The sequence below is a fragment of the Protopterus annectens genome, chromosome 15.part0 (genome assembly GCF_019279795.1).
Source record: "Protopterus annectens isolate FY-2018-M chromosome 15.part0, PAN1.0, whole genome shotgun sequence".
NCBI classification, from domain to species: Eukaryota; Metazoa; Chordata; order Ceratodontiformes; family Protopteridae; genus Protopterus; species Protopterus annectens.
In genome coordinates, this window is record NC_056749.1 from 733768576 (window position 1) to 733784235 (window position 15660).

The 15660-nt window shown below is 45.2% G+C and overlaps 1 protein-coding gene across 1 annotated transcript in view; it reads left to right on the forward strand.

Annotated features, from left to right (window-relative positions):
* IDS (iduronate 2-sulfatase) overlaps positions 1-15660 on the forward strand; it is a 480980-nt gene that overhangs the window by 210356 nt on the left and 254964 nt on the right. Inside the window, exon 4 of the mRNA XM_044057590.1 lies at positions 8907-8995. Within this exon, the coding sequence (XP_043913525.1) occupies positions 8907-8995 (89 nt within the window). The remainder of the gene's footprint in view (positions 1-8906; positions 8996-15660) is intronic.

Genomic DNA, 15660 nt, shown 5'->3' on the forward strand with positions numbered 1-15660 from the left:
GGTTCCCATCCTCTGGACAAAGCTGTTTGTCTAGAATCATTACATTTATAGCATAAAGCATTGTTCATTCATTTACTTCTGACCTAGCAGATTAAACACCTGCTTCTCAAGTACATTTCCACAAGGCATAAACAAGAATATTGCTGTGCTAGCAGTTACTAGGTCAGAGGGCAACTTGCAAGTTTCAGAAAGCATACTGCAGTTTTCAAAAAGGCATCTTTTTCAGTCTCATATGAAACTCAATTTATATAAAACACAGTGCATGGAAAATAGAATGAAAAGCGTATTAAAATACTTGATTATTAATTTGGCATTAAGCATACACACATTAATACATATTTCTCTAACAGCTTTCAAGGGGTTAATAAACCTGTCAGGAAGGGATTTAATTTGAAACAAGATTTACTTTTTCGAAAATGACATTTACTTTATTTTGCGGACTACCTGGAGCAAATGCAACCTTCAGAATTTTTTTGTCTCCCCTGCTACCCCCGCTCCACTGATTTCTGAACCTTCAGCAACTGACTCGTTGACTATGCTGTCCATTTTCCATGATTTCTGAGCCTTCAGAAATTTACTCAGTGACTATGCTGTCCATTTTTCCATCTAGGTTTGAGTTGGGTGGTGGTTGTATGTCTTCACAGGTAGACAGGCAAGGAGTTATTTTGGTGGTGGCGCTGTACTTTGAGGCTTCACATGTTCCTCTTGACTGTGTTGCAGCAACATTTATGGTGGACTGCAGGGGGACTCCATATGATCCGCTTCTCCATGCCATGAGAATTGGTGAGGCAGCTGTCAGCTACTCGCACCTTTTCACTGTTAACTTATTTTTATTTAATTATTTGTTAACAGAGTACTTGAACCTGTTTTATATAATCATGGGAAGGTGTAGTGTCAGTGTCCCAGCTGTCTAGCTCAATTAAGATATTTTTATAGGTTCATAGGAGATGACTAGGCTAACGGCTTAAGAGCCCTTGCATGCCTAGCCAATATAACCCGATTTTAGCCAATGTATGCCCCCTAGAAGCAAGAGGATGGCATGGATTTGTGATTATGCCTTGAGTATCCTACAGATTGCTGCATCCATAAGGGACATGGGCACTACCCCAGCTGTGAATTTTCAGTTTCCTGTCCACTGAGCCAAATTGCATTTGAAGAGGGCCAGGGAAGGGCTCTGCTTAATGTGAATAGGAAATCTGTTCTCTGAGACGCATGTATCTGTCCAGCATATTTTTTTATGAGTCGCTGAATAAGTTTAGAAACCCAGATAAGGTGTCCTTTGTGCTTTTTGACTTGTGGATGTGTAGTAGCTCCATCAGGGATGGATTTGTGAGTGCATTGTAGGTCATGCATAGGTCACCCCTTAATAGTCGGTAGGAGACGAAGTAAAAAGATGGGGCTTTTAGTCTATCAGTATAGGATATATTGTTTACACACTGTATTTTCTTTGCGAGGAACTTCTGAGGTTACTCCAGCTGTGTAAGTGCCTAGTTAAATACATGCCAAAGAGCACATTCTGCTCAATTTTTGGTCTAATGAGGGCTAAGTACAGCAGGACTAAAATTTCCTTGGATCTGGATGCCATACCTTTACTTATAAGTTGTGCCATATAGAAGGACTTCTTCACCACTGTGGAAACATGTCAGTCAAAGTTCATGTTACTATGTATGTGTGTACCTACATCTCTTACCTCTGAGTCTACTCTTATGGGTGTGCTATTGATTTTGTAATTTGCAGGTGCATTTGACTTCCCAAAGGGTATGATGATGCATTTTTTCACATTTAGTTTTAGGCCATGGTTCTGGTAATGATAATTTGTCTGACCTTGACCCTCCTGAAGGATATTTGCATCTTTGGGGGATTCGGCGATTGCCCCCAGCTTGCAACCATCTGCAGACTTTGTCATCCAGAGGCCTTCCACATTATCCCTGACTTCAGAGAAGTATATTTCAGACAGGAATGGTCCCAGCACTAAGCTCTTTGGCACACCACTAACTGGCCTCCTGCTGGATTTGCCCATTTTAACCACGTGTTATACCCATGAGCTACCCATCTGGTGATGTAGGGATTTGTGCACAGTTTTGTGAGTTTATTTATAATGCCCCTAGCAGAGAATTGTGTCAAATTCCTTGGCCAGGTCAAGATAGGTGGTATGTACTGTTTTACCCTCATCCATGGCCTTGGCAACTCTGTCAAACTTATCTACCAGATTCAGTAAGCATGACCTGTCCTTGACAGTTTGAATTGGAGGATCTGAAGTAGTTACTTCATTTGCTCTGCAACCTGTGGGGTATTGGATCCGACTTCGGATCCGAACCGGCAGCTTACCAAGCTCCAAGATCCGAGCTCCTAGCTCCTCCCCCTACCCATAATCCCCTGCTACCAACCACATTACCTCAGATCGTTTTTTGCCGCGGCTGAAGAAGCTTTCCCTTTGAAGAGCTCCTGGCTGGGTGAGATCGTTCTATCTTAAGTTCACCAAAAAAAAAAAGTTTCAAAATCGTGTGTGTGTGGTAGTAAACCTTTCTACCCCTTTTTAGTGTTAGTTTTAATTTTTACTGGTACAGTTAATTAGTTTTTCTTTGTCACTCCCTCTCCCCCCTTAGCGTTTGGGTGTGTGTGTGTGAGTGCTTTAACATGGCGGAAGGGCCTAAGGCCATTTTTTCCAAATGTACTGAGTGTGGCCACAAGCTTTCCCCAGCTGATGGCCACACTCAGTGCGTTTTGTGCCTGGGGGCAGCCCATCTCTCAGAGGCCTGCCAGATCTGTGCGGCCTTTAACCCCCGGGCACTTCGGGATAGGAAGAACAAGCTGATCCTGGCGGGAAAGCTCCCCCAGGAGTCAGCTTCTTCTTCCTCTCCCGTTTGGGCTCCGGCTGCCTCAGCGGCCTCGGCGCCCTCTGTTCCCTCAGCTCAACCCGGGACTCAACCTCCCACTTCGGGTTTGAGCTCTGGGGAAACTAGTGCCTCCTCAACTAAGGAGAAGAGGCACAAGGATAAGGAGGGACATAGATCCCATAAAAGGTGGGCCGAGTCTCACCCCTCGGCTCCGCCAGCAAAAGTAACTAAGTCTCCTTCGGGGGTCTCCGGATCCTTCTCCACTCAGCACCGTTCGCCTAGCTTCTCGCCGGAGGTGGAAGATCGGTCTCCCTCGAGGTTGTCGAGGTGGCCCTCCCGGCCCGCCTCGACTACCTCTTCCAGGTCAACAAAAAGCATCTCCGAAGCGGATATGGATCGGATGATGCGTCGGTTCTTACAGACCCAAATGCAGATGGAGGTGCTCTTGCCTCCCCCCCCCTGGGGGGGATCGCGGCCCCCATGTTTGCCCAGATCACTCCTTCTCTGACCCGTTTTCGGATCTCGGAGTCATCGGATCCGTGTCCATTCGGACCCAGGGAATTGTCGGCGCCAATAGCGCTGGTCTCTTCGGTGCCGACTATGCCCTCGAGCTTGTCAGATCCAAGCTCTCGGGGCCGAGGGCTGAGCATTGGATCCGAGGGAGTTGTATCTTCGGAGCTGTTGGCTTCGGAGCACACCTCTCTCTCGACGCCGACTGCTTCGGCTCCGACCCCGATCCCTTCCTCGGAGCCGAGGAGATTGCTCTCAGAGGCTGGCGAGGGTGATTCTCCTTCGGCTTGTGAGGTAGTGGAGAGGGTACTGTCGAGATCCTCCAGATCCCCGGTTTGGGCTTCGGATCCACCCGTACCCCCACTGTATGAGGGTCTGTCTTCCATCATCTGACCATCGGGACAGCCTGCCCAAGCCCTCCAGCTAGTTCCTATTGAGGAACAACAACCCGTGGATGAGCCCTCTTCGGATAGCCCCACCGAGGAGGTTCCTCAGAAACGTCGGTGTAAAAGGAGGCACCTGGACTCCCCCGAGTTAGTTACCACTGACACGGACTTAGATGATAGGGAGGGTTCCCCAAGGTCACCCCCTGAAGATGTCTCCTTTGGAGACATCATGGAAATGTTGCGTATTAGAGGGGGGTGGTCTGCCCAAAAACCTTCCCTTGATGAATCCGTGTTCCTGGAGGCATTTGAGGCAGGCCCATCTACTTCCTGGGTGTCCCCTCCGGCCGACCCCCCTGGTGGACTTAATTACCACTAGGGTATGGAAGGAGCCCGACACCATGGAGCCAATTCCTAGGCGTCCGGACAAAATACTAAGCCCCCCCACAGATAGGCAATCATGGGCCGAAGGATCCCCTGTTGATGCCATCTTGGTGGCGGCGGCCACCAAGAAAGAACTCGCTCAGGAGAGTTCTCTGGTCCACCCGCCAGATAAAGAATCTCGAGCGTTGGACCGGATTGGGAAGCGGATGTTTGCTTCAGCGACCTTTTCTATAAGGGCGCTGAACTATATGGCACATACCATCAGGCTACAGCGAGACTTGATCAAGGAATATGCTGCAGCCCCCCCCAGAGTCCATGTCGGTCGGAGACAGGAATGTGTTTACGACATGAATGGCCATTCTGAAATCCATCTCCAATACGTCTATGCGGCTCCTCTCTCATGCTTCGGAGGGAGCCGCTAGAGCCAGCGGAGCAGGGGCCGTCTTACAGCATCACGCCTGGCTCCGTCTTTGCGACTTCGCGGATCCCTTCAAGGCGTCCTTCGCGAACGCCCCCTTTGACGGTTCTGCTCTTTTCGGCAAGACTGTTCACGATACGCTGGTCCAAAGCGAAAAGGACGGGAAGACGCCGTCTGCCGTCTGAGTTCACTTCTCTAGTCCCCAAAGATCCTTCTCCAGGAATCAGAGGGGACAAAAGAAGCTGTGGTTCCGCAAGTCTCAGCAATCCCATCCAGCTGCGGACCACTCATCCTCTAGAGGCAGAGGAGGACAAGGTGGATGCCAGCCCAGAGGCAGAGGGGGGCCGCGTAATTTCGGGTCTAGAGAACCTTTCTCTGACAGACCCGCGCAACAGCCCTGAGGGCTTGCCCGACTGTCCCTCTCTGGAGGCAGTTGGGGGGCGGTTGACGGAGCACCTGTCAAACTGGGAGTCCCTTACAACGGATCGATGGGTGCTCCGTATCATTTCCAGAGGTTACTTCATTCCTTTCCTAAATCTTCCCCCCAAAACCAGACACCTCCCCGATGTCCCACCCGATCAGAGGGAGGCGGCGGCTTCAGAGATTTTGAAGCTGCTAAGAAAAAGAGCCATCCAGCCCGTCCCCCCAGATCAGTCCGGATTGGGTTATTACCCAAGGTTCTTTTTGGTGCCAAAGAAAACGGGGGACCTCAGACCCATCTTAGACCTTTCCGCTCTGAACCTGTTTATACCAAAGGAAAAGTTCCAGATGGTCACTCTTCAATCTATCCTCCCCCTTCTGCGGGAGAATGACTGGATGTGCTCCATAGACCTCAAGGATGCGTACTACCACATCTTAATGGACAGACGATCAAGGAGGTTTCTCCGCTTCCGGCTCGGAGCCAGTCATTATCAATTCAGGGTTTTTTCATTCGGCCTCGCTTCAGCCCCCAGAGTGTTCACCAAAGTCATGGCGGTGGTTGCTGCCCACCCGAGACTTCAGGGCATTCAGGTCTTCCCATACCTAGACGACTGGCTCCTTACCGCGTCCAACAGGCATCAGCTCTCTGTAGCGAGAGATTACGCACTGACTCTAGCCCACAACCTAGGCATTTCAGTAAACCTGCAGAAGTCCTGCCTGTGCCCCACTCAAGCTCTGGAATTCATAGGGGCCAGGTTGGATACTCGAATCTCCTGAGCTACTCTAACATCAGTCAGACTGAACAGCTTGTCTTATCAGGTATTATCCCTTCTCCGGAATCCTTCTCCTCCAGCGGAGTTAGTCCTGAGGGCACTAGGGTCTATGGCAGCAGCCATCGGTCTTTCCCTCCATGCCTGCCTGCGAATGCGAATATTGCAATGGACCCTTCAAGTCCAATGGTCCCTCTTGCTCCACCCGTTCAACACGCCCATACCGCTGAGCAGAGTTTGCAGGGACTCCCTTGTTTGGTGGTTGCATGCGTGGGAACTCAGAGAAGGGAGGCCCTTTGTGATTCCCCTGGTCAAAGCCACGTTGACTACGGACGCTTCTCGCCTCGGGTGGGGGGACATTGTTTAGGCAGATCCGTTCAAGGCACGTGGACTCCCCTAGAGACCGCATTGCATATCGATGTCCTAGAGATGAAGGCGGTGCTTTTGGCGTTGCAAGCTCTTCACGACCTTCTTCCCCTGGGGAATATTGCGATCCAGACAGACAACATGTCTGTAGTCTGGTATATAAACAAATGGGGAGGAACCAGATCCTACCCCCTGTGTCGCGAGGCCATGAGAGTTTGGGAATGGGCGATCTCCACCAACCGTTTTCTGGTAGCAACGATCCAACATATTAGCGGACAAGCTAAGTCGGGTGCTTCACACTCCGTACGAGTGGTCTTTGAATCCATCTGTTGTGAAACAGATCTTCCACAAATGGGGTCAGCCTCGCTGCGATCTTTTGCTTCTCCTTTAAACACAAAATGCAGCGAGTACTTCGCAATAATTCCCCCCAGAGGGGAAACCCCCAGAGACCATGCTTGGCCTCCCGGGCTCCTTTATGCTTATCCTCCCCTTCCTCTCATGATGAAGTTCATTCAGAAAGCCTGTCGGTTGGGGAGCAGAGTTATCCTCATAGCCCCATTCTGGCCTCGGCAGATCTGGTTCCCCTTTCTGTGGTCTCACAGTGTGGCTCCTCCGTGGATTCTGGATCCCAGTCCAGAACTGATTTCTCATCCCGCGGATTGCCCAACACCAAACCTGGTCAACCTCAAGCTTGCGGCTTGGCTGATCCAGTTCCATTAATGGCTAGGACTCCCGGTATCTCATCTCCTGTTAAGGCCATTCTGGTGGCGGCTCATAAGCCATCTACCTGAAAACTTTACAACAGTAAGTGGAAACGTTTTTCCATTTGGGCCGAAGATAAGGGCTTGGACCCATTTACTGTCCCTATCCCGACCATCCTGGACTTCCTCTCGTTAATCTTTCGACAGGGAGCAAGTGCTTCTATGGTTAAGGTGCAATTGGCGGCCATCTCCCATTTTCATGTGGGTGATGGCATAGGTTCCTTAGCATCTACAAAGTTGTGCAAAACTTTCTTATGAGGCATCTTCCTTTTAAATCCACCGATAAAGTCTGTGGTTCCCCCATGGGACCTCACTCTAGTCTTGCAAGCCTTAACGAGCCCACCTTTCGAACCTGCGGCCTCAATTCCGTTGAAGTTCTTGTCATGGAAAACAGCCTTCTTAATGGCTATTACTTCGGCCAAAAGGGTTTCAGAATTACAAGCCTTGTGTATGAAGCCTCCTTACCTTATCTTTCACAAAGATAGAGTGTCCCTCAGGACTAACCCGTCTTTCTTGCCTAAGGTTGCTTCAGAAGCAAATATAAATCAATCAATAAATCTACCAGTGTTTTTTCCCACATTTCAGAACATTCTCATTCTACAAGATCTGTAGCCACTTCAACAGCCTTCTGGTCTAGGGTTCCAGTGGATGACATATGTTCAGCAGCTACTTGGTCCTCTTCTCATACGTTCATTTCTCATTATAAATTAGATGTGATTTCGAGAAGTAGGGCTTCTTTTGGCTCCGCGGTGCTTCGGAATATCCTTCCGTAAGGACCACCCAGGTTCTTATAAAGTAGCTGGGGACTCTGTCCCACAGGTTGCAGAGCAAATGAAGTAACTACTTCAGATAAAGAAAGTTATGTACTCACCATAACGTTCCATCTGAGTAGGTACTTCATTTGTCTGCAACCGACCCCCACCCCCTGCCATCCCCCGAACCTTTCGGGATTTTCTGATCACCTTTGCAGTTGATATTTCGCGTTTCCAGGTTGGTAAGGCAAAAAAAAAAACGATCTGAGGTAATGTGGTTGGTAGCAGGGGATTATGGGTAGGGGGAGGAGCTAGGAGCTCGGATCTTGGAGCTTGGTAAGCTGCCGGTTCGGATCCGAAGTCGGATCCGATACCCCACAGGTTGCAGACAAATGAAGTACCTACTCAGATGGAACGTTATGGTGAGTACATAACTTCTTTTTTCCTGTGTCATTTATCAGGTCCACGATTATTCTTTTAATAGCCCTAAGCATAAGACTAGTCAGACTTATGGGTCTGTAACTTCCTGGGTTAGTAGATGGTCCCCTTTATATAAAGGGATGACTGTTGCTGTCCTCCACTCTGTTAGGACAAAGCCAGTCAGGAGGCTGTGATTAAATAGAGATTCTAATGGGCATGATAAGTCCTGATTTAAGCTGTTTAACAGGCAATTTGGTATGTCATCAGGCCCCATTGAAGCAGTGTTTTTAGCTTTAGAGAGTGCAGTGGCAACCTGTTCTTTGGTGATAATTGGTAGTGTAGTAGTGGCAGGTGTTTCTTGGGGGAGAACTGGGGGTGTTGGGGAGGTGAAATTTGAGCTGAGTTTGTTGACCAACAGATTTGCTATATCTTCTGGCTGAGTATAGGTGATGCCATCTACAACTAATTCCGCACATTGTTGGGTGATGTCCTTAAGACTGAGGACATAACTGAAAAGTACCTTATGGTTATCCTAAGCTTTGGATACTGTTTTTACCTCAAAGTCTGCTTTCAGATACTTGACTAATTCCCTGATTAATTTATTTAGACTGAGGGACTTTTTGCTCTGTTGTGCATATTCCTTCTTACTTCTGCACAGGTGTTCTTTTATTTTACAGTCTATTAATACTAGGGGTCCCAAATGCTACTGGAGCCTTTGCACTTGTAAAAGCAGTACAGTTAAAGATGTTAAGTCCTTTCTCTATCCTGTCATGGATGTTGAGAGATTTGAAAGTTGTAAGACTATAAACACTTGAGTATTTAGTATATGTTTGTATAAGTCGTATGCTTTTACTTAATACATTTTTCACAATTTTTGACTTGTAGGAATTGCATCAAATCATTCTGATGATTACCCCTACAGTTGGTCTATGGTGCCTTACCATCCGTCTACAGAAGAATATGAAAATCGGAAGGTAATATGACTTTTGTGTGTTTATCTTGAATTAAGGCTACAAGCCTTTCCAGCGCAAGTAATGGTACTTGCATTTGCTTTGTTTGGATAATTAGCAGGCAGTAAGCTAGGTTATCAGTCACATTTTTCCTGTAGCTGGAATAATCGCCTGATGTCAGGAGTTCTTGCTAGACCTGCCAATCTGATGTTAGGAGGATGAATGAGACAACCCAGTATTGGCAGGATGACTGGGACAGTCCTTCCTGCTCTCTTCAGGTCCGCTGTTTTTCTCCTCAGCTTCCACAACTGTAGGTATGCTGTATGTCCTACCAGTACACACTGTGACATCATGCCCTAGGGGGACAGTTCTGTCCTCTATACATAACCTTTAGCTAGCAGACTTGTTCACAAGAATAGTCATCTATCTACCTACTTAACTGAATAAACTACTTGAAACTTCAGCAAGGCATCTTTATTCCTCCCACAGGGAGAGTATCAGAGAGAGAGAGAGTCTCCTACATCTGCTAGTTAAAGTGATTTTATCTAGACTAATCCTTTGTACTCTGTTTCTTGTTAGTCCTGTTACCCTCTGGGTCACAAGTGGGATACCAGACTTCACTTGAGTCCTCTAGATTTCATCTGCTTCTATACATAATCCTTCTCATGTGCCTCTCGCATGTTGTGGATTCTCGAGCCTGTTGTTTCTGTGAACAGGTACCTGTGTACAGTGGTTAGACTACATAAGCCATCAGAGTTTTCAGATGGCCATGAGGTCATGAGCCAAAAAGTGAACAATCATTGTCTCAGAGTTCTGTGGTGAGTAGTGATATGAAGCAGTGTAATATGTGCCATCATTTTAGACCAGTTACATATTCTTGCAGAAGGGAGAAACTTCATGGCTTCTTGACGTCTAGGAGGATGACAGTAGCTGAGGGTGGTCAGTGCTGGAACTAGGAGGAAGGGTGTCCCATTCAGTCCCAGACCCAATGTGAAGCACCTTGAAAAGGTGAAGGATATGAAAGATACAGCGCTGCAGTGGTGCAGCGGTAGCGTTGTTTCCTCACAGCATGAGGTTCTCTGGTTCAGTTCTCGGTTGAGATGCCTTCTGTGCGGAGTCTGCATGTCCTCCCTGCATTTGCGTGGGTTTTCTCTGGGGACGCCGTTTTTCTCCCACGTTACAAAGACCTGCATCTGGAGCTTTTCTCCCCGGGCCTCTGCTGAAACTTGGCTTCGTTACAATTTGGACTTTCCCAGTAAACAAATGGTAAATACATAAAAATAAAATATTCTCCTCCTGTAGGTAAATCAATTTCTAAAATGCCCATCTTAATCTCGCATGTCATTAGTTCCACCTCAGGTACCTGGAGTCAGATTCATACCGGATTACTTTCCTAGCAACCATGTTGCTGGTACATTGCTGGAGGTGTCAGAACTTACTCGTGATGGGCCTTCATTTGGGAAGTGATCCTTCATGCAGTTCTGGGCTAGTGCTCAGTGGTTGCATCTGGGATTAAAAAGGTATTCCTAGGCCTCCATGCTGATCCTTCAGGATCCAGTGACCCATGGTGAGGAAGATCTGTTAGGGCTTGCTGCTGCAGGGATGATAGGTAAAGCCGTCATTGCCAGGCAATTGTTTCTTTTGGAATGCACCTTTAGGGAGCACAGAAGCAGAGCTAGGCAGGGCCTGTCATGTCTTTATGCCTACCTTGGCTAGCTCAGCATCTATACCTAATCAGTTGACCCTTGATACTTTATTCATGTGACACTGTCATATGAGATGACTGCAAGCATGCCCTTCTGCAGAGCTACATGAAGCTGTTCCTGATTGGATTGCACATTGGGAAACTGCAGTGGTCCCTCAGGAATAATTGGCAGCAGTCCCAAGAGGATATCATTGCCGTATTTCCTTGAATAAAGTAAGTAATATTGTGGCGGAGCCACCATGTACAGACCTGTCTGGGGGTTCCTTTCAGAGAGGCTCTCAAGGCTTAAACTTTGGCCACAGACACCTGGGTAGCCCATTCAGCCAAACTGAGTTTTCAGTGCTCCGGCAACAGATAGCAGATCAAGTGGAACATCAGTATCATTTATGTGATGGCAGTGATCCTAGTTCTCAGGGCTTTTAAGAACAGTTCGTTAGCCAGAAATGGGGGTGTAGTACATAAACAAACTGGGGTGGGGGGCACAGATACTTCAACCGTCCTTGCAGGCCAGTTGTTAAAGACATAGTAAATTGTTTTAGCATCTCTTATGTCTCTCATGGTTTCATACATCCCATCTCAGCAGAATTTCCTAATTGAGCAGTTAAGCAGGACAGCTGCAGCCCCCCAAGAATGAATATTGGGCAGACAGGGACACCTTCTTAGACCCTACCCACAGGTGAGGCGTACTGCAAATAGACATTTTTGTTTCCCTGTGCAACAGACAGCTAATGAAATTCTGTTACTGACCACATTGCAAAGAGAGGCTTTGGTAGTCAGTGCGTTCTCTATATAGTACCAGTGCTGTTTCTGTATTCTTACCATCTGGTTCTACTTTTCCCTAAGGTAATTCTGAAGGTAAGGGAGTTTGCTACTCAACTGGGAACCAGTTTACAGATGATATGCTAAAAGTCATGAGGTAAGCTTAGAGCCTAGTAGTAGAAGTCTTTCTTGGCCAAACAGGAGAGGTTTTCCCCTCATGTCAGAGGAGGAAGTGGGCCTCCATGCTGGCAGGAATAGCTTTGATTCCAGTTGGACTTTTTTGTAATGAGATTAGTTTATTCTTCAGTAAAAGGGCAGTTATTTACATTTTGTCTGCCTACCTATGGGATCTTCTATTAGCCTATATCTTATGGTGGAATGGTTACCTACAGGGACAGTGTATCTCTCTAACCCCCTAGAAGAGCAGTGGAAAAGTTAATTCAGTGAAGTGGCTGTCACTTCTACTGGCAGATCCTGGACATGAAAAGCAGGTTTACTGCTGGCTATCACAGCAGACAGGAGAATCTTAAGTCCAGGCCCTGATGTATAAGAACCTCCCCTTAGCCGTCGAGGGACAGAATCTGTATACATGCAAACCTTTCTTTCTTTTTTTTCTTTAAATAAGAAGCATATTTATTGAATTATCACTTACAACATAAACAATCCTACATTTATATAAATGAAAACAAACCACGTTGACATATTTTCAGTTGCAAACATTATACATTACTTATAATCTATCCAGTTATTGTCAGTCAAACATTACAACATTACATAGCTTGTTCAATTCAACATGCAAACCCTTCTTGAGGCTTAAGTTGACTTTAAAATAGACCATTTAATTCCAAGTCCTCTTCCTAACCTTCCGAATAGTAAAAAGAAAAGGAAAATCATTTTTGTTGGAAGTAATCCAGTGTTTTATTCCTGTAGGTATTCTGTGAGCAGACAGTTAACCAGAGTAGAATGCGCACATTTTGTCTATCAGATTTTATCAAATAGAATGTTTCTACTCCAGACTAGGGTTCCTTCAATGTTCACAAATATTTAACATGCTAGCTGCATAAAACCAGGTATCGTAATAAAGCTGGAGTAGCCATTACTGTAGTAAGTATTTTTTGCAGATGACAAGTTGTCTCTCCCCATGTTCAAACACCTGTACACTTACAGATTGCTATGTTTACAGTTTGGCTTCAAAATAAATTGCAACCATTAAGACTTTTTATAAGATATTTTTGCCTAGAACTGTTTGCATAGATACTTTTATATCCCAGGCAGACTTCAAAGATTTTTTTCCTCGGGTAGATGTTTAATGTTGGAAGTGTGATGGGGAAGAAAGTGGTAACTGGGAACTTATGTTTTGGGAGTGTAATGAGTTGGCAGACTAAAAATTCCCTAAAGAGTACGCTGCCAGAAATACTGGGTGAGCAAATGGGTGTAAATAAGGATTTTTTTTGTTTTGTTTTTGAGGTGGGATACAGGATCTGAATTGCCTAGACATAGTAAGGCCTTGTTAAGTTTAATTCTGATGGCTGCCAAAAAAGCAGTTACTAGAAAGTGGAAATCAAAATCTAAACTAGCTAGACTTGAATTGGTGAATATTGTAACACAGATAAAGGTGGAATCTTTAGAAAAGTGTAGGAGCAAATTACATAGAAACAACTGGAAACTGTGGAAACAACAGATGCAGAAAAATGTTTTGGCATCTATACCTCGATTTGAAGAACTGTTGTCCTCATTAAAGGAAACGATCTATAAGGAACTTAGAATTAGAGATTACAACCTTTTCTAGGACTATAAACAAAATTCCATGGACTAAATAAAGTACTTTCTCTTACTGATTTATATCAAAATGCAACTGCCTCCATTTAACTTTGATTACAATTTTTATGTGATATTTGTTTTACTGTTCTACTGTTGTGCAAGAGAATTTATGTAGTGTCCTCAGTTTATTTTACAATTTTTATATATAAAGATTAACCACGCAATATTGTTCATACAGTATTGCATATAGTTACATATTTTCTTTTCACAAAACTTAAATAATACTTAAAAAAAGAAGAATGTTTTTGAGGAAGAATGATGTTTAAAAGAAGGTAGAAAATGAATGATTTATGTAATGTTGCCCAGATTATAGGATATTTAACAATATATGTGATGTATAATGTTTGTAAATGTGAACTTGTTAGTATGGTTTGATTACTTTTATATAAATGTGAGTTTGAATATGTCACAAGTGATAATTCTGTAAAGGTAAGCCAGTCAGCTTAAAGGCATCACATCTGCCATCTCTGACTTCTAAAGTGTGTGTGTGTGTGTGTGTGTGGGGGGGGGGGGGGGGGGCAATATCCTTATTTTAATTAGCAGTGTGTTAATTGCTGCATCACATGGGTATAACCAGTAGACATAGCAAGGTCACACTGATGATGGGAGTAACAGACGTTTCAAATAGATCTGCATCTCTATTTATATATAATGCACCTTTGCTGTCATGTGTACACTTGTGTAATTCTGTTGCAGTAACTTAATGCCTGGCTTAACGAATGTACACTTATTAGTCTAGAAGTTGGAAAAAAGTACAGTTGTGTAAAATTTTACCATGACAGTAGATGTCCTTCTCTTCTTAACGTTGGGAATCTCCTGTCCAGGGCAGCCTGACATTCAACCAGTATACCAAAAGCTAATGATCTTGTATACGCCGTATGTCATACATATGCTCCCCACACAGAATTTAGGGCATAAAAGTGATATAAAGATGCAGGTACCCAGAACTGATTTGCCCTGAAAGAGAACAGACTCCATAAGGTAAAGGATTCCATGCACCACCAGAAGGAAAAATGCAGAAGAAAAAGAGGATACACTCACACAGAAGGGAATCTAAAGCAAAAAACAGAACAAGCAAGGGGTTGGAAGAAGGGAGTTAATACTGCAACATTGAAGAGAAGGACATCTACTGTTACTGTAAGATTTTACACGACTGTACTATGTCCTTCTATATCACTGTTGCAGTATTCTTAATGTTGGGGATAGTAAAAAATCTCAAGAAACAGAATGAGAGGTGGAAGGCTGAGAAGAGCCCTCAACAAACCCATATAAAATGGTTCCAGCAAAACCTGCTTTGCCCCTAAAAAACATTTCCAATTTATAATGCTTAGTAAAGGTATGTACTGAAGACCAAGTAGCAGCTTCAAGGATGGAATTTGTGTCCAACCCTTTGAAGAAAACACCAGAAGAAGCAACGGCCCTAGGGGAATGAGCTCTGACAGAAGCAGGCAGAGATTTGCCATGAAAAGAGCAACAAAAAGAAATGGCCTTAGAAATCCAGGAGGAGATGATTTACTTAGAAACAACCAAACCCAATGTCCTGGGATGAAAAGAAACAAAAAGTTGGTCAGACTTGCGAATGGCCTTAATTTTATCCAAATTGTAGCTGAGCTGTCTGTGCAAATCCAAGGTGTGCAAGATCCTATCATTATCAGAGTGAGGAAAACGGAGAAAGGAAAGGAGTTCTACTGAATGTTTCAAGGACAACTCGTGTACCACCCTGAGCAGAAAAAGAAGGATTGGTACGAAGGGACACCCTGTCCCTGTGAAAAAAACATAAAAGTAGGAATGGCCATAACAGCCTGGAACTCAACAACCCTCCTAGCAGAAGTAAGAGCTGGGAACAAAACAGTCTTCCAGTTACAATATTGCAAAAAAGCAGAATCTACAGGCTCAAAAAGAGTCTGAGTCAATTCTTCCAAAACAAAATTAATGTGCCGGGGAGGAGGACTAGGTTTCCTTGGTGGCCTAATATGCAGGATGCCTTTAAGAAATTGTTTCACTATAAAACGAGAAGCCAAAGGAGGATTCGAGGGCAGACCAGCAGAAATGGCTGAGAAATCAGCCTTCATAGAAGAGCAGGCCAGGCCAGACTGGAGCAACTGACGCAAATAAGAGAGGGATAAAGGGGCCTCTACTGACAAAGCATCCTAGTTACAAGCATGGCACCAGACAGAAAATCGTTCATAGGTAGGTACTAGGCTGTCTGCCCGAAGGCATTTATAAGCCTAGCCAGAATGTGTTGCCTTTCGCCGCCCCCTTAGATTAGATAAACCTTTCTGTTTCCCATCCACTCGTCAAGGTTTCTCTTGAAGAGTGCTAGCCAGGAGCTCTGCCTAATGTAGATTGGAATCTTGTTCCAAAGCATGGGAAGTCTCTGGGACAGGAATCTATCCCTCCAGCA